General features: G+C 41.0%; 1 protein-coding gene across 1 annotated transcript; it reads right to left on the bottom strand.

The window, feature by feature from the left end:
• Nucleotides 1–306: 306 nt before the first annotated feature.
• On the bottom strand, nucleotides 307–19,685 carry slc13a3 (solute carrier family 13 member 3). The gene is made up of 13 exons (XM_036533325.1): nucleotides 19,229–19,685; nucleotides 17,774–18,039; nucleotides 16,394–16,557; nucleotides 13,480–13,543; nucleotides 13,114–13,293; nucleotides 11,019–11,144; nucleotides 9,401–9,493; nucleotides 8,978–9,082; nucleotides 8,390–8,487; nucleotides 4,629–4,741; nucleotides 4,292–4,453; nucleotides 3,676–3,813; nucleotides 307–561 (listed from the first exon to the last, which is right to left on the bottom strand). Exons 1-13 carry the CDS (start codon nucleotides 19,337–19,339, stop codon nucleotides 379–381), a joined length of 1,803 nt encoding a protein of 600 aa, XP_036389218.1. The 5' UTR covers nucleotides 19,340–19,685; the 3' UTR covers nucleotides 307–378.
• Nucleotides 19,686–19,919: the final 234 nt, after the last annotated feature.

The raw sequence follows: 19,919 nt of genomic DNA, 5'->3' as shown, positions 1-19,919 counted from the left end.
GACCATTAAGACAATTACAGGATGTATAGCATTGTAAAAGTAACAGGTTCACATCTTTCCTCACTGGACCTTCAAGTGCCACTATACTAAAAATTAGCTTTAAATTAAAAATATAATAATTGCACCAAAACAAATTACACATGTTCAAAGTCCTATAATCTACATGAATTAAAACTTTTTTGGGCCTTTAAATCACAGGTAGATAAAATATGTATTATTTAACAGCAATGATTTCAAACCAGTATTGCACAGATTCAAATTAAAACTAAACATTAAAAAAATTGTACTTCAATTTGCACCAAAATAATACTAAACATTAAAAACATAGTACTTCAATTTGCACCTTTGATTGGGGGAGCCTGGGGAGCCTTTCCCGCTTCACACGGTGACGTTGAAGTTTGTGACGGTGAGGTTACGTGGGTCTGTGACGGCGCTGGTTGTGTTATGAGGACGGGCCCAGGCCGGGAAAGTGGACAGACTGAACATATGCATTCCCCAAGTGTTCATGGCCAGAGACACTGCCAGTATGCCCAGGATGTTCATCACAAATCCAGTCTTCACCTGCAAGAGACATCACTCTGTCACGGTATCGCAGTTTTACGCAGCACTGACGAAAAGGTAAGGCATTGTGACGCCTCTACTGTCGTTCACTGTCAATTACTGTCCACCACAAAACACTATGATTGGATCAAGAATTTTATAACAAATGATGGGTCGACCCATTTTGATGTTCATGAAGTGTCTCTTTCCCATCTAGGCAACTGCACACGGGGAAGGAGGCTACGAGCGCTTGAACCTCTCTTGATCCCCTATTAACCTAAAGTCCAAACTGCACTTCCCTGCCAGATGGACCATTGCTAAGCTATGCCCTTTTTTATATATTTGAGCCCCTGCCCTCCAGAAAGTGTATGGCCCTGCTCCCATCACTAGTAAATAGACCACTTCATCTGGAATAAACTAAAATTATTTTACCCACCCAACCTTTTCTGTCAGTTCCAGTAATCTGATCAGTTTCTTAGAGTTTGCATGTTTTCATGAATGTATTATGAGTTTGGCCAAAGAGGAACCCAAAATGTACAGTCTGCTAATTGATTTAATGAATGAATAAGGAATACAGCAGTTAGCCTTGAGCCTTTCACAGTGTGGTTTACGACTTGTGTGCAACCAATATCTGCCTTCTGAATAGTTTCATTTCTGCTCTTTTTCTCATTTCATGAGCACAAAATGATCCCCGTCATCACAGCATTCAGCACCATTGTACCCAGTTGGTAACAATAGCAGACAGAATCACAATACAGGCAAAACTATTATTTGTGCACTGCATTATCCCTTGTCATTTTGAACCAATGGCTATCTAATATAAAACATACAGCCCACATGATTTGCTGAGTCTTTTTACATGTTATCGCAGGTTGAACAGGTTTACAGACAATGGAGCCTGGTGTCTCAGGAAGGCACATTTACAATAAATTTATGCAGGATGTTCAGGTTACAGACATTAGTTTGGCCCTGGTGGTTGTATAAAAGTGATGACTGTTTGTTAGGCTTATTGGGCTCTTTGTTCATGTGTTGTGGGTGCACCGTTATGGCGGGCTGTGTGAAGTATTACACCTCCTCTCTTGGCTACTTCTTAAAGAGGACTTGGCCATATAGTGCATTATCTTTCCATTTCTGAACTTCCAAACAGAAGTATTAATACACATTCTGTGATATTTCTTGGTCTTTGTCCTGCTCTGTGGCACCTAGTATGCTTTTGCATCACGATCACCATTCAAGCAATGGTGCTTGAAACCCTGCTTTCTTGCCACCTACTAAGTACAATGATGGGAATGGGGCATGCCGAGAGGTATGTACAGAGAGTTTATGTCGAACATGAGCAAGAGGACAAGAGAACGCTGTTGCCTGGCTACTACTCATCAAAGCTCCATCAAAGAGCACCAAAAAGCAGGAAGTGAATAGGACTAGATGGAGGAGAATAATACACCTCCTCTCTCGGCTACTTCTTGAAGAGGACTTGGCCACATAGTGCATTATCTTTCCATTTCTGAACTTCCAAACAGAATCGCACAAATGATGACGGAGAATCAATATGGCATCACTTCCACAGTACTTAGGATAACATAATCCGAACCAACTTAACTGGATATTTTTTTTGTCTGGCAGCATCAAAGCATGGTGTCCCTGGTAATGGTCTTAATTTCTAGGTTTGATGACCAGCTAGCTATGTGCGTCCAACCAAAGCCTTTCCCTGGTGTTTATTCTGACATACAGCTACTCAGTGTCTCTAAAAGCTGTGGGTATTAGAAGGTGGGTGAGGACCTCACAGACTGGTTGACACATTCAGGCTATCAGGGACTTCTCAAAAAAAAAAACCCTATGAGATAAATGGATAGAAATACGCACCTTGATGCAGAATCAGCATCATATTCCATTATCCCAAGACTAATGCATACCACTGTAGAAAAATGTCTTCCAAATGAATGCATATTTTGCATATTTTGGACTTCTTGTTACCATCTCTCAACAGAGGTTTGGTATCCCCTCAGTCCTGATTTGAAGACTGACCATACAGGTTGATGGACTGGCACAGACACTGAGGTGGTTCTGTTTTCAATGCCTGTCTTCTTTCCTTTCTTTTTAAGTACTGCACTTCCTTCTCAGACATATTTTGAGATGATGTTTCTTTGTTTTTGTTGGTTATAATTTGGATAGCACATGTTTAGAATGGAATAATATAAGCTACTTCTCTGAATGATTTTTGTTCTTTATGCAGTAACACGGTTCTTCAGCAATCCTCTTATGACTATGAAAACACATCCAAGTGTTGTGTCTAAGGGCGTTTTCATATTAGGTATGATTGCTTCGTACCATGCCTGAGTACGATTGCCCCCCCCCCCACCCCCCCGCTCCCCCACCGCTCAGCTTTCACATTAGTAATGTTGTTCTGTACCTGAATACACTCGTGTATCTACACACTCCAATACAGTAGGTGGCGGTATGCACCTAGTTGGCAATCTGCCAATAAACACAAAGAAGAAGAAGAGTACACTTGCGTCATCAACTGCGCGACATTTGTTTGTGTTGTCGCTCCAGTGTAGAAAAGCGCGCCAACCGCAAGATCCCAAGCCCATACAATGGAGTCGACCTTCGCGTTATTCCTACTATTGTTGATATTTTGGAGACAATGCCAAGAACGACCCTCCCGCCTGCCTTCCTACTTTATCAGCTATGGCCGTGCAGTTCAGAGGATGAGATCGGCGCGTGCTGCGCGCATAGGCAGATTTTGAATAGTTATGACGTCACATTCTAAATAGCAGTCCACTTCCGTGTTTTGGTACAGTAGTTTTCACACCATATGCGAACCGTACCCGACTACACATGAACCGTACTCGAGACCACCTTTTCAAGTGGACCCGGGCACGGTTCATTGATCCATGCCCAGGTACAGTACACAGTGTTCACAATAATCAAATGACCTGGACTTTGGGGTCAAGTGTACTCGGATCTGGGCCCGGGTCCGTGATGTGAAAGCCCCCTAATGTTTTAGCAAATCAGTGTTAATGGGGTGTCCTTGAAAGATATTTCCAAGGTAATTTCCAGGGTCAATTCAATATGCTTAAATGACACATATACTGTCCTGACAATACAGTGGAATATGAGAGATATGAAACCTACCATGTCTTTCACCATAAGATGGCCAGATGCAAAGGCAATGGAGTTGGGTGGGGTGGAGACTGGTAACATGAAGGCAAAGGAGCATCCAACTGTAGCAGGTATCATAAAGTACAGGGGGTTCACGTGAACATGCAATGCCTGCAGAGAAAAGGCAATACATTCTTCAGCGATGTTTCTACTGTCAACACAAACAACACTGCATCTTGGATGATATGGCATTTCATTGTTGTTAATGAAGTGAAAACATACAAACATACAGACATACAGACTATTCCACTGTCAAACAGACAGACTCACTGAGGTAGACTCACACAATAAGACATGACTACATTAAATCTACAGTGTTGAAATCCCTGAAGTGGCCATGTGAATTTCTCCATCCATTTGTAAAAATGCCTAGCAAGGCTCCTGATTTCTCTTATGTCCAGGTTTGTTCTAAATGTTACTTTGAGTGCATGGGTGCATAAGTACATGCACATGCACACACATGCACACACACACACACACACACACACACACACACACTGCAGCTACAACAAGCTGAGCTTAGACTAAACGGTAAAAGGACTCCCAATCCAAACCCTGGCAATTAGTAGGTGACAGCACAAGGTCCTACCAGCTCTGCTATGACTGGCAGGAATATGATGATGGTGGCAGTGTTGCTGGCGAACTCAGTGAAGCAGGCGACAAAGGCGGTAATCAGAATGACAGCCACTCCAGGAGGGACTCCCGCCAGCGGATGGAGATGTTTGCCGATCCAGGAGGCTAATCCTGATTCCTGTACCGCAGAGAGGACACAGCGTCACACACTTTACTATATAGGGTTTCACAACTAGCCTCGCAGCATGCGTCAACTAACATGGACTAACATACAGTGGAATTTACGCAATTAAACAAGCCATTGCTCTCATAGTTAAATGGAAATCTAATACACACACAGGAAATGATGTTACCTCACATCCTTTCGCCATTGCAAATCCACCACCAAGCAGCAGGATGATGTTCCAAGGGACGCAGTCCTGTGCTTTTTTCCACGACAGCAGTGGGACATACTGAGTGTTTGGTGCTTTGAAAAGAAAGATTAAAAATTCAATGTTTTAAGCAGAACCCCATACATAAAACTACATCTTTTGTTTCAGCCAGTAAGACTTTTGTCCCCTGTAATGGACAATGGATTGCTTCCATACCAACCCACCGTTAGGGATTATACACAAGCAACAAAATGGTGCAGCAAATTGTTTTTTCTAAGATGGTTGCTGCCCATGTGAAATGCAAAACATAACGACATTACAGTGTACTTTTGTGGAGATTCCTTACGATCGGTGACATTGATGTTTACTGTAATGCACTGAAGGGCTGTGAATTCTAAATGCAAAATACATTGCAGCTTTTGGTTTCCAGCCATGGTGTACCTTGATCCTGTTGGAATCCACATGTGTTTACACTGGGGTTGAGTGTTCTGATCTTTGCCACATTATTACGGTGAGACACGTACAACATTCGTGCAGCTTATGAATGCAAATGGAAAGTTTGTGTGGTATTTGACCGATATCTCAGTACAGTGGCTTATGCAGATCCACCCAAAGGAAAAAAAAACTTTTCAACCTGCTATTCATGAAGATATCCCATCCACAGCCTTATCAGTAATCAGTCCAGACCTTACCTAATGACAGCATCTTTGCAAAAGATTTTGCTCAAGTCAATATCAACTTCTTATTTGAGCGATTTCAACAAAATAACCCTCCAACAAAAAAAGTAATAAGTAATAATAATAAGTAAAAGAATACTATTATCCATTTTTTGAATTTACCAACTACTGCAACATGCTGACCTGTATGCCATGTGGGATACATTAACAAGCTACCAAGAGGTTTTTAAATTTGATGTAGCTTAATTACAGCACTCCTGTGAAAACACAATCAAGTACTCCAAAAAACGATCCATTAATGTGTTTCAGGATGAACCCTGAAATCTCCGAATCATAATAGAATACAAGCACACCCCTCACATTAATGATTTAATCGAACTCACCACCACTTTCATCCAGGCAGGTAAATGGATGAAAGAAGTGCACAGGCATTGCTGCAACACTGTTATAAAACTAACATTATGACTTTTCTGTGCTCACAATGACACAGTGTGAAATGGATAAATTGCCACATCTTTTATTGTTACCGTCTCAAGATGTTGAGCTTGTCCTGCTCTCGGTGGGTCTCTTCCCACCTCAAACGTAAAGCACATAAACTTACGTCATGCTTGTAACTGTGATGTGGTGATCTTCTGGTTGGTAACAAAACGTCAGCTTTTTAAAATTGCATACTCTATCAGGATTTAACAATATTCTCTGGACCTCTGTTAGATTTCAATATTCCTGGCAACTAAAGGAATAAACAAAACCACAAAGTCCACACACTTATTTCTATTCTAAAAGAGCTGGGATGATGAAACATTGTGTGTTGCTCTGCTGTCCTGAATGTAGACAAAAGGTCCAGATGTCCGTGCCTTTGATACAGCATCCTATTGCAGTGTTGTTACTGGCATTGTATGTTCAAGTGCCATTATTTTTACACAACACATCCACAACACTGCAAAATTACATCTACATTACCTTAATCGTAATTACCTTACTTTGCAAAAGTAAGAAGACCCCAATTAATTTACACAGAACATTGTGTGAATATTAAAATGTCAGGAGACATGATATTTTGATACAGAATGAAATGCAGAATGGTGATTGTGTCTCATCAGTGACGTCACTTCATCATGAGACCTGTTACAATATTTTGCTTCCTCAAAATGTCGTCACATGTGGGTAGAATATTCCATTGTGAAGAAATGTGAGCCGGCTATGCTGCCGTGGCTAAGCTCTGTCATATGCGCATTTCCAATATCCATTGTTATGCTACACTCTTTACGCTAATATAAATCTAAAGCTAAACATAAAGCAGAGGGTTTCCCCGTAAAACAGCATATGATGGCAACCAACAAAGGGATTAAGGGGTGGCATCACAGGATTATCTAACACAGAGGAATCCTGTAACCACAAAAATTAAAGCATCATTTGAATTAAGTTGAAGTTTGTCAGGAGAGGGGCTAAATGTTCCCAGAAGCACAAACACTCTTTATTTGCGTTGCTGCGTGGCCTTTAATTTTTAACAGGCGTCAGTGGAAATATTTCAGTTTTTACCTTGAATGAGCCGAAGGCTGGTGGCCCAAAATCGGATACAGAATGAAATCACAGGATGAAAATCTGAATGTAACTTCAGCCTCTTGACAACATGAAAAAACTCTGTTTCTTTCTCTCTCTCAAGTTGTGTGATGAAAAAAAAATCAAAAGCCTTGATACGATTCCAAATAGTAAACTTGCTCAGGCCGTGCTCTGTGGGTTACTGTGGAACACATTGTACACAAAGACTGGAAACCATGACTACATATTTTGGAGAGATTATCATAATCGCACAAACAGAGGGTCTGCAGTCCAGCTGCACAGCAGGGCTCCTCTCAGACTCCTTAATCTAAGTCATTAACATTCCTGAGATTATTTACAGTACTGTACATTTTCTGAAGTAGCAAACCTGTTCACTCTGGGCACTGATTTTAGCGGTGATTTGTAATGAGCCATGCATTTCATCCGATGTCATAAAAAACAATGATATTATAAGATGTGGTTCGATTAAATGTGCACTGACATGTGAAGCCAAAGTAATTGCTTTGCACAATTCCCCAGTGGCAACTGGCATTGCAAACAGATCCATTTTATTGTTTGCAAGATGCCCCAAATCTGCACCTTGAGAGTGCTTTCACACAGTCACATTAACTACTGTACATGTGAAGGCTTCTGAGTGACATTAACGGTCCATTTAAATGGATGACTAAATTAAAAATTATAACCTTACATCAGCAGTAGCAAGGTGTTTTACAGGAAACTGCTCATGACACATGTGCTCAGGTCCTCTGTCATGAACTACACTTAACTGGGGTATGCATATAATAGGAGCAAATAAGGTCAAGCAGGATTAGAATGGGACCAGCTCCATTCTTAGTGATAAAACGGAGGGTGCAGCTACCCTGCATGCAGTTATCCAGAGTGGACTGTATATTGAACAATTTAGCACAAGACAAATGTAAAAATTTCACACATCACAGTTAGGTCATTTTTCCCTTCAATTATTTTGGTGTGAATGAAGGTTCCCTTCTAAGATAAGGCAGTAGTTCAGCAATAAGGCTTCCGAGTAGCTCAGTGGCTGAGGCGCTTGCCTAGAGCACAAGCTAATCTTTACCAAGTTTCAACCCCTGCCATTTCATCAGCCAGTTTTGACGGGAAGGCCACAGCAATGGCAGAAAATGGCTTAGCTCCATAAAGGGACGGGTATGCTGGTAGGAGCTGGCCATCCTAGCACCCTCAATCATCCTGCGCTATGTCAAGTGCCTAAAAAAGACTTTCGCGCAAGACATCAGTGGAGTAGCGCCTGCCCTCAATGTACAGCCACTCCACTGTAATGCATGGTGTGAGTTGTAGCACAAAACAAAATTAGCTGTTGGCCGCATGCAAGTGTATGAGAGGATTGCATTCGTCTCGCCTCAGCACTCCTGTACGAGTGCAGAACATGTTGCGGTGAGATGAGCCTAGTGTACAATTGCTGATTCTGAAACAGGGTTGCACAAAGGGGGAAAAAAAAGTATAAAAAAGGAATGCAAACAGGAAATTACTCACATCGAAAATCAAACCACCAGTTGAGCGAGGGCCTTTGGGAAGGGAAGAAGAACAGTATGGAGACTATGACAACACCAGTGACGGCATCTGACACATACCTACAGAATGAATGAGACGTGGGGAAAATGTTAGCGTTTCAAATTTCATTCTTGTCACATTAAACTCACTCCAAAGCTTGTGTCATCTTCTGCCAGGGGGCAGCAGAATGTAGAAAATATTATTCAATAACTTCTGTAGTGTAGCTTTTTATTTTTATGATGGATATAGAGACAAGAAAAGCAAGATAGCAAGAAATGCAAGAAAATGATATAGGTATAGGTAGAGAGAGACAGAGGTTCTGTTTTTATATTCTGCATTATTGCAGAACTTCCAAATTAGGTTTACATTTATTGAGGCCATTTCAAAGGAAGAGCACTTTGATTTAACACCTATGAAACATGCCTGAGCATGCCCTTCTTTTTCCCATTATCACAAACTTCACAGATGTAATTAGCAGCTACAGTGCTCTCCTGATAAAGTAGCTTGTATCCGATGTCAGAGGTCACAGGTCATGTACCAGAAATACCCGCTATAAAGTATCTATCTCACCCCTTTTGGAAAAATATGGACCATCCTGGGAAAAATTTTGGGTCTCTGGTGAAAAGGAGAATGGCGAAGACAATGAAAAAAAATGCAATGGATCCTTCAGCAAAGCTGGAAAAAACAGAAAGAAAACCAATCAAACAGCATAAAATAAAAAAAATAAACAAAAAAAGGAGAAGAAATAACCAAAAATTCATATGGTTTTGTGAGGCAAGAGACTGTGTTACCAGCCAATGTAAACATATTTGCAATAACTCTGTATGGAAGGAACCACTGTGAATCGACATAGTCTTATATCCAAGGTGAGCGGAGAAATACTGATATTCATGATCAGCCTAGGCAGCAATAAAGGTGCTCTTCAATCAGTAGCAAATAACTGTCAGTAAGGTGTGAATTGCATGCAGCATGTAGGAGCGCTGTGGCCCCTACTTGATCGGGCCCAGTTTTTTATAGTCTTCCTCAATGATGGCCGTGGCTTTGGCCTCTGCGGCCGCTCGCTGGTCCTGTTTCCTCACACACAGCCTGCACATGGAGAGGGAGACAGAGGGAGGCGTCAGAGCTACCGCTCACATAATAACTCACTCATAAAGTAATAAATCAACCATCGAGGCAATAAACAATTCCAATCGATAACTGACTCATTTTTGACCAAGAACCTAAATGGCTTTTTTTTTTTAACATAACTGAAACATGATTGGAGAAGATCCCCATGTGTAACATGGTGGAAAAGAATGGCTTAAATTTGGTAAAAGTAAATAAAAAAACACAAGTAACAAATTATAAGAATCAATGAAAAATACTGTCATTTTCTTTTTCTCATGCCAGTTGCCGCTTTGATGTTCACAGTTATCCTCTGCCTGTTTCATATTTCGATCTTCATTTATAGTATTCTGTACTCTGTGACACTGCTTTTCAAAATTGACATTTTGGGGCTGTTCATACAGCTCATATACACACATGAGCAAGATTTTGCGATTAGTGCCTAGTTGGCTTAGTGGTATTGTGAGGGAAGGGTGCGACTGTTCCTTTAGGAATATGACATTTGTACACTAATACACTCTTCACAATTACAAAATAAAATACATATTGCCTGTAACTATGTCAAGAAAAGCCTGCTAGTTGAATGCACCTCAATGTAGGGCCCTCAACTGAGTAACACCTTTAAGCAAGTGCTACATTTTTTCTGTTTCTGTTTCTTTTCCTGTTGTGTAAATAATATTTGTAGTGTATCTCAGTGTCAGCAAAGAACAGTTTTGCTGTAATATTTCCCTTAACTTTGAGGATGCTGCAGTTGCCTAAAAGACGTCTCCGCTTGTTTATAAGGCCTTGTAAAGAGCAACCTGATGATGGCATTACTGAAAGGACAGGACCACATACCACCACCATCTTGGATCAAACTATTTTTACAGTGAATCGAGGCATCCATTATGTTTGCCTTCACAAGCACAAAAGAGACACTGCTAGGCCGTTCCCTCTGTTCTAATAGGCCTGTCACAGGCAGTATAACAGCTGCACTTCTCTTCAAGCACTCTGTTTGGATATTTGAATGTACTCTGAATGATGCAGACTCCTTGTTAAATCAATGCCATTAGTAAATTTCCTACTCTTGAAAGAATGAACTTTGCCTGGACTAGACATGAAATCTTCTGTTGTTAGAGGAGATTATTGATCCTGGTAACTTTGAAGACATTAGACTCAGATTCAGAGCTCCATCAGTGAACAATAACAATTTCAAGAGACTTGTGAGAGAAAAATAAACATGAATTATAAGTTTGTCTCTGTTTGCTAGCAGCCATGCATTTCTTTTAAGCTTTGAAATACAGATGGAGGATGTGATTGTGACACTATGATAATGCAACACACCCAAACTTTGATGTGCTGAAAGGATTAGCTTTCAGGAGAACTGCAGAACTCATTTTATTGCATGCTGCATATGGCAACTTCTGAATTTACTTACTCCTGTTATGTGCATACGCTGGCTAAAAGACAGGTCTTGAGCATGCGTTCTCATTAGGAGGAAGTGGCTGTAGTTTTATTTCTTCCTTACCTTGTGTTCAGTCCCCCGTAAAGAAAAGAAATCCATATCCAGCCCAGGAGAAGAAACAGCACCATGAGGGGGAACGCAAAGACGAACCAGGAGCCAAAGTTGATGAGATCACAATCTGGAAAGTAGCTAGGAAAATACAGCAAAAAAACTGTTGTTAAACGATGAAAAAAAAAAACATTACAGTGAAATATAGTCAAATGTATATATAAATACAGTCTTAACCAGACAAAGGTGTAAGGATGTGAAACATTGTTACAGTCATGTGTGCTGAGAGGTCATCAGACATTCCGAGGATGATCATTATAACCGCATGGATAGGAACTTGAGGTCACTGCGGGTCATTAGCTCTGGCTGGAATGCTTATTCACAATTTTTTCAAGCCCATGAACCTCACAAGGTGATGAGAAATGGAATACTGTATCTACTTAAGCCTAGTTTTTATTAAACATCTTTTAGCTTGTGTTGGTTACTCAAGAAGAGACTCGCACTTTTCTGTCAACCCGACAGGATAATGAATACACAGTTTTAGGTAAAACACAGGAGCAAAAGGTGCTAACAAGGCATTTTGCACTCTATGAGATGATTACTATAGAACTCACACTTTTACACCCTATTTGTACATTGAAGACTGTTATTTTTTTGTCACAAAAGCCCAACAAGAAGTAATAGAACAGTAACTGCCAGTTATGGTAAACTGACAGTCAGAGAAACCACTTTCTGCAATTATCAACAGACAAGTGCGCTGCTGTTGGCTCGATGAATCGTGAGTAGGTCATTTTAGGTTCCATGTTTCATTTTACAGCATAAACTGAAAGATGCTTTTTTTTTTTAAATGCCTGTTTAAAAAACTGTTTCAAAGCTTGTTTGAAAGAGAGACCATCAGCTTTAAACCTGTTATTATTTAATTTTACCTTGCCACGGTATGAACTTCAATAAAACAAAGGCAGTTTTGACATTAGTTATAAAGACATAACAGAAACCTCTCAAAGAGTCTCCTTCAAAACTTCATCAAAACTTTCAAAACCTTCCTCACAGAAAATCCTATCTCCAAGCACCTGTAACAATACACTCAGCTCTGCAGACAGTTTTTTATCCTCAGGTTAAAGGCATGAAATGAGCTTTGCTCCCATTAAAATTTCACACCATAAAAAATACAATGGACATATTCTCCTCCATTGCAAATATCTGGGAAAGCTATGGATTGGACAATCTGTAAGCAACTGTGTTAAGCATATGCGTATGAACTTCCACACTCCGGTGAGAGATACTCAATCCCATGTCTAAACACCATGGGCACTAAGGTGAAGACTACAGTGACACACTCCCTTTTCTTCCAATCCTTTCAGACTGGCAAACAAGAAATTGTGCTTTCCATTAATAATGAGCTATACATGATATAGTAGGATATCTGACCTTAAGCATGAACACTGACATTTTTCATTGTGTTTGCACTTTAAATTAATACAGGAAACCTTCACAGATTTTTGATTTGCACTGTCAAGCATTTGCTATTCAAAGCCCATTATTAAAAAATTATTTAAATGACTCCTTTGTTCATTATATTAATCATTTGTTTTTTGCATGATTATATTGTTGGAATACTGGAATGTTGCTGAGGGAATCGGGCTCAAAAGCTGTTTCTGCAGCTTTAGTATTGATACAGTGCTGCAATATAGATTTGTTTTCCTGAATGACCAAGAGAGATTCACAGCATTGTTCTCTACACCACTGTCTACTGATAACAAGCTTGAGCTAAAGACCACAGTGACGTACAAAAAAAATGGAGTAACACTTTATCCAAGGTCTGATCTGTGTTCACCTTGAGTATCGGTGTATGAGAGATACAAGAGGATGACGTCTACCTTGCTAAACATTTGCTTTGTGCAGTTAAATGGTTCACTTTGGTGTAGATTCCTGTGAAGGAGGTTTGAAAGAACCCAGGCCAAACACCAGGCTTCCTGCAAAGCAGTATGGCAACCACATGGCACAGGCCACAGTTACCTCTGGTACTACAACAGTCATTTCTGGTAAGCAGTTGGGCCACAGCTGTGATTCTCTATCCACCAATGAGGGAACAGCGATACCTGCCGGCTACCTTTTAAGCTGACCCACTAGGATGAGGTTTGGGGCGGTTCCGGTCAGAGTGGCCGTCCCCCCGATGCTGGCCGCATAGGGGATGCAAATCAGGAAGCCCTTCCACACCTTCATCTGATACTCCGACTCTGCCCTGATTTCAGCCGGAGTCCTCCCATCCGACTGCTCCAGTCCATCCCTCCTTCAGGAACAATAAGGGGACGCGTTACCAGTGGGACGGCGAGAGGCTGCCACCACCCAAAATCTTAAGGTGGCTGCATGTTAATGGCCACTGGTGTTGCAATAACCTTAGCTAGGCTAGGGCTAAGGTCAGAGTGAGTGGCAAACATGATCTTATTGTCTGAAGCAGAGACATTTGCCTTCTTACCTGTCATCTATTGTCAACATTTGCTTTTCAGAGGTCAGGGAATGCAGCTTTACTTGTGATAGACCTACTGGGTATAAAAGCATAAAAGTTAGAGGGTGCTTGGTGAAGATCAAATAGCTAACAGCCCATCCTTCATCCTGTTCAATGAACTTTAGTATCATCTGAACATGGCAAACTGATTTCATCCGTGAATAAAATATGATAATGATCTAAAAATAAGGTTGTTTCATAAGCCATTCCCCTGCTCTTCCTGCTTTTCATTAATGTAATAATGACCACAACAATCTTGTAAAGAAATGTATCTGTCCACTGATGAATCTAATGCCCTGTATCATTGACAAAATGTACTGAGATCTCAGTACATCTCAGACCACTCAGAATATGGAGCAGAACTGTAGCATAGTGGTAAGGAGCAGGGCTCATAACTGAAAGGTTGCTGGTTTGATTCTCCGCTGGGACACTGCTGCTGTACCATGGGCAATCTACTTAACCCACAATTGCCTCAGTAAATTTCCAGCTGTATAAATAGATAACATGTAAAAATTGTAACGTATGTAAGTCACTCTGGATATGAGGGTCTGCTAAATGACTGTAATGTAATTTAACAGGTCTACTACTTTGTGTTCTGATATTTTTCAGTAAAAAATCCAAAAGTAATCATTGCAAGCAGCATGTGTGGCAATATGAGCAGTCTCATTGTTGAAGTTTCACAAAGCTCCTTATGATTGTGAAATTTGTTTTATTTGACATCAGACACTGTGCAACGTATCAGATTAGGTCTGCCTCTGATGCTAGAGGTCACACTTGGATCTAAGGAGAAAAGTAGAGGCCCCTTTATTGCAAAACCACAGTTTAAACTTTGACCAGATAGTCAATTTGGCCTATTTCCCATTGAAATTTCTGTGTCTACCTTTGTTGAAGGTGTAAGCACTCTGAATGCTGAATGTTAGGAACATTCATGAAGGGGCATCCACAGCTAGCACAGCAAGGTGGACAGCACTGGAACCTTCCGTCACCAGCGTGGGTTGGATGATAACCACAGAGATAGAAAGAACATAGACCTATCTCATCATCTGTGGACTAAACTACTTGAGATAGTTTGCTGCTACATAAAGTATCTGACAGGCCATTAAAAAATGGCTCCTTCTAGAATTTGGTAACCTAAGCAGCTTGTCGCTAACTAGTGTAAAGCTTGATAAACTTTTGACCACTCTATAGCTGTTTTCTCATATGAACTCCAGACTCCGGACAGAATCAGGTCCGGACATTGTCCAGAATTGCCCTTTCACACATGTACCACACAACAGGAGATTGTCCGTGTCAGACGCGTTCTCACCTACTGGAAATACTCCATTTGGTTTAGGCGAGGGGTGGCGCCTGGGTAGAGCGTGCAGGAGGCAGGACATGACGCAAAAGTACGCTGCGAAAATTGCAGTGTTTTGTCTACAGCACATCAAAGATGGCGGACGAGGCTACCAACTCATCCATAATGATGACTGTTTTTGCGTTGATATTAAGACTACATGTATTTGGACGTATCCGCAATATCAATGAAAGAGTGTAAAGCAATATACAGGCAAGCAGAAAAGAGTACGAAGCATGTTTGCATTCTTCCAGTTTCACGGCAGTCGCATGATAGAAACATTATCAACATGCCCACTCGCTTGCTGTGAATTCTCCGGACAGTGACCTGCTCTATTCACACATGGACTCAATCGGACATTACACGGACTTTGTACAAGGGAGCTGGCAGGGTAAAGTCGGTTTAATGTCCGGTCCAACTGATTCAGACATTTGCGTTCTCACACACAGCTCCTCCGGTAATGTCTAGATAAGTTCAGGGTTGCAGTGCATGTCTGAAAGGGGCTTATGATTTCATGTGGGTAGAAACTAAATTGCAAGTATTGCCTGTAAGTACATAATTGCCTATTCCTAATTAAAATTCTTAAAAATAGCTAATTTATGTTAAGTATCAGCAAACCTTGGGTCTCAGCAAATTTTTGAAAAGTATTATTATGGCTGCAACGCTTTCCACAGTGCATCTGTTGGGTAGTCATCATCCAAAATGCCAAAGTTGTGGGGATACAATTCTTTGCACTGTACAGTAAGTAAAAACCTACATGTAGTGGAGGTGTATCAGGAAGTGGTCTGGTAGTCAAAAGTACTTTCTGAAGCACAACTTCTATGTGTCACTTTGAACACTTCAAAATGTCTCCGTATATACACTTGGCAGTGTATCTGTCTGTGTAAATCTACAGTTAAGGATATTGACCTCTGGCCCACTTGGATATCCCTGTGTGATATGTTTCCACCAAGGTGTCAGGAGACCTTTAGTATTTACTGTTATGGAGTCTGAAGTATACAGTACAATCGAACATATTAATGTATTACAGAGGGTAGCTTTAATCATTCGAATATTGACTAACTGGAATACAGTGGAAGGCATGTGACAGAACAAGCAGCTGAGCAAAGATCACAACCTGGTTTAGACGTTAAGATTCTGCTCTCTCCAGGGTTTTCTGAAACTGCTACAATTCAGTTTGGCTAACTGTGCACGCTTTACAGAATTTTTCATGAGCACAGTATGTTTCCTTGTGACCCACCTACAAATCAATATGTTTCCAACTCTTAAAAAATGTTTTATTTACTGTCCTGCTTAACCAGACCTGTCCCTACCAACAGCACAACCCCCCCCCCCCCCCCCCCCCGATTAACAACCATATTTTTGGGCATTAAAAAAGTACAGTAAATCTGGATCAGATACTCAATTATTTATAATACTCAATGATAAATAATTAGCAGTAATATTGAAAGCTGGAGTCGCTTCTTGAAGCAATTTATAACCACTTGAACTTATCCAGCGTTCTCAGAGTTCACCCAGCCAAGAGAACAGGACAGGCCTTTGGGCACTCACCATCCGGCTCATCCTGGAGTTTGCAGTTTTCCTTCAGTTTCTGCAGGTCCCCAAAAAGGCTCTCCAGGATGGCGTTTGCGATGGGCAGCATCATGGCAGTGGTGGCCGTGTTGCTGAGCCACATGGACAGGAAGGAGGAGGTGATCATCATGCCCATGATCAGCCTGGCATGAGAGCAGGGCACAGAGATAAAGGGGGTAAAGGGCGGGGCTCAGTCCGCACACAGACAGACAAACACACAGGCATGCACAGCCCGCAGTGCAGCAAAGGGTCTGGGTGTATGTGCAGACAGAAACTGCCGATAGTGAGGTAAAGAGTCTCATACATCCCACTGACAAACAGACAGACAGGCAGGCAGATGCAGCCTATGGTGACGTAAAGGGTGTGATCTGGTCTGCAGACAAACAACACTCATGTTATAGCACAATAACTAGCATAAATCTGCATATGAGCCTAAACAGACACAGATACCAGACGTATACAGTAATGTGCACTTCAATGGCCACACTTAGCTCACAGAAACCATGCAGGAGAGGTCAATATGTTGGAATGGGGTCAAATGTCCATGGAATTTTAAGTAGTCCAACAGGACCTTTACATATGGGCAGCTGGACAGGTCAGTACAATATCTACTGTATCTGCAGGTGACTGTATCTGCAGAATATCAAGTATCAAATATGCATCATCGAAAGAAAACATCAAAAAGAGGAATCAATTACAAATGAACAATTCAGAAAATGGATTAAAAAGCACTTCAGCTATGAGGTTCTTTCAGTTCCAAATCACCAGAAGAGAAAGTTCTTTGTAGGCCATTTTCAGAGCAGGCAAAGACAAATCAACAAGTGGCACTGACTAGCCTTACTAGCTGTTACTCATTTTTGACTGTACATAATGACGATAGAGTGAGAAGTGATAGCAAGAACAACAGAGTGATACACGCCCTTTGACACATTTGCCCTCAGGAACAAACAACCAGGTATTACTGAGGACACAGCTAGCCCTACCTCGAGGTCTATTCTCTTTTATATACCGCCCTTGCATTGATTGCAGATAAACAATGTTGACATAACTGCAGTTCACGGAGGTTGCATCACAAATGTCTTTAATGACCCTAAAATGCTTAGAGGGATTTGGTCCTCGTTGCCTTGAAACCTTGTTTCTCTTCGCACAGATCTCTTGGCGTGCGGTAGAGGTGTATTGTGTGCCCTAACAAAAAATAATTTGCTTTCATGCAAAGGAGACATTCATTTGAGGCTATTCCAATTAGGCAAAATGTGGTATAGACACTGAACCCGATAACTGATATTTGCACAGCTGTGATGTGGAAGAAATGCCCAGACTACATATACGCAGATATAACCATCATTATCTATTGCTCACCAAGCCGGCTTTACTCCAACAATCAGCAGAACCTTCAAGGCAATTCTGCGATGCAGGTTCCACTCCTCGATGGCGGATGCCATCACCAATCCGCTGAAAAAGAGAAAGTTAGTCTCAAGAAAGTAGCGGGGGCAGACTGTTTTTGACGGCAGGATTCCCATGGTGGGGAAGAGGCAGATAGGCAGTAGGGCAGTCACGGCCAATGGGAGGGCCTCCGTGCACCAGAACACGGCCATCAGCAGCACCACGTACAGGCATTTCCCCTCCTGCAAGGTAAAAAAAAAATGTCTATTTTGTAATGGCTCATTCACAAGGCCTCCTCAGACTTCACACAGCTTTTTGACAGCAACAGATTTATATAACACTCTGCGAAGCCCACTGTGAGCCTTGGGGAGTAACATTCTTGCATCAGAAACAGCAGCTCTTGAGTGCTTAGTATTTGGATGAGCCAGTCTTTATTTGACAGGTTTTTAATCCCTCCCTTAAGTTGTGTATCCTTTGCTGAAACAAGTCAAGCATAGAAAGAATAGTGCCTATGCTTCACTGCTTACAACTAAGGGCACTTTCCTATCCTCCATCTCCATGTCAGATTCACAGCAGGGATACAGTACACTAGCTGATGTGTGCGTAGTAAAAGCTCAAAGTGGAACACTGAGCTGCGATTCATAAAACCACTAAAAGACCCGGAAGACTACTTTTCCGTTCATACAGTAGTGGGCATTAATATTTAATTTAGCAAATTAAATGATCTAATTTTGCAGTCCATCTGGGGTCACAATGGCAATGACACAAAACATAATTAAATAATACTTAAAATCAATGCATCAGAAAATGAAGAGAACATACAATCTTCACAATGTTCACTGGAAATATTGTAATATGAATTCAGCTGTTATTCACACCAATTTCAGATTCAAACTGAGCAGCTATTTGATGCACACTGATAAATCTGTGTGATGTAAAGTAGCACAGTGAATGTGCATTACATCAGTTAAACTGAACAGCGAGGTCTCATCTTTGGGGGCGTGATAGGGCAGATGCAGTTCATCTTTAATGTTTGATTCATGATGTGTTCCAATATTGCAACACGTCAGACTAAGGCCTGTCACTCAGAAATGGGTCATTAGGAATTGAGAAATTGTAGAAAATTCATCCGTGCTACAATTACTTTTGGCAACGATCCTTGCCGTTACTATTAGTACTAATAGTTTTAGTATTAAGTATAATATTAATCTTATACACAGATATAATTCTCAATACAGCGGAAACCGATTATCAATGATCACTGAAAACACATTTCTAATGGTAAAACCTTAACCGTTCGTATATTGATAACAAATGATTTAACAAATATCTGTCATAGGAAACATTCAATCTGATATGTAACTACGAACCCGATGGCACCGCAGACATGAATTAAAAGGAGAAACAACTACCAACAGAAGTGTCGCATACCTTTGGTGGCAGAGCGAAAAGTACCGGGAGAAGAAGAAGTGGCGTGAGAATAATCAATAGTTGTTTTCGGACGCACCACAGTTTCTTGGCGAATGCCAGGACTGCTTCCATTTCAAAAAAAACGAATTCCCCTCTTGGTTGACTTTCAAGTTTGGACACAGGCTGCTAATGAAACTTTTAAAAAGCCGACTCCACTTTATCTTTGCTGTTGTTCTACCCCTTCAGAAGATTAACCATTGGCTTACAGGTTAACTACTCACGAGGAGTAAAACTTCGAGATGCTCGACTTTTTCCCGTTTTTTTTCCCCCCCGTTGAACTGGATTAAGTCTCTCAAGTTGTCTGAACCTTTTCCCCATGAGTAATATGCTGATATATCTCGCATGCATTTTTTTTTCTTTGTCCCTGGGAACTTGAAAAAAGCAGAAATACGTCTGAATCTGTATCAAAACGCATGCAACGAATATCCTTACGCAACTGAGAAAACAGAGTTTTGGTTTCAATCATGCATTGTCATCCGACTTTGCTCATATTTGTCACATTCAGTTCGGTTCACATTTGCTATAGCACCTCCTAAGAGATACTGAAGCTATAGCTATAAATTTGTTATTAACTTAAAAAATCCCCCCCCCCCCCCCCAAAACTATTTTATCATTTCACTCTGCCCGCATACAGTTTAAAAATACATAGATT

The sequence above is a fragment of the Megalops cyprinoides genome, chromosome 7, assembly GCF_013368585.1.
Source record: "Megalops cyprinoides isolate fMegCyp1 chromosome 7, fMegCyp1.pri, whole genome shotgun sequence".
Classification (NCBI taxonomy): Eukaryota; Metazoa; Chordata; class Actinopteri; order Elopiformes; family Megalopidae; genus Megalops; species Megalops cyprinoides.
Note: the sequence above shows the minus strand (reverse complement) of the source record. Positions and strands in the feature narration are given on the sequence as shown.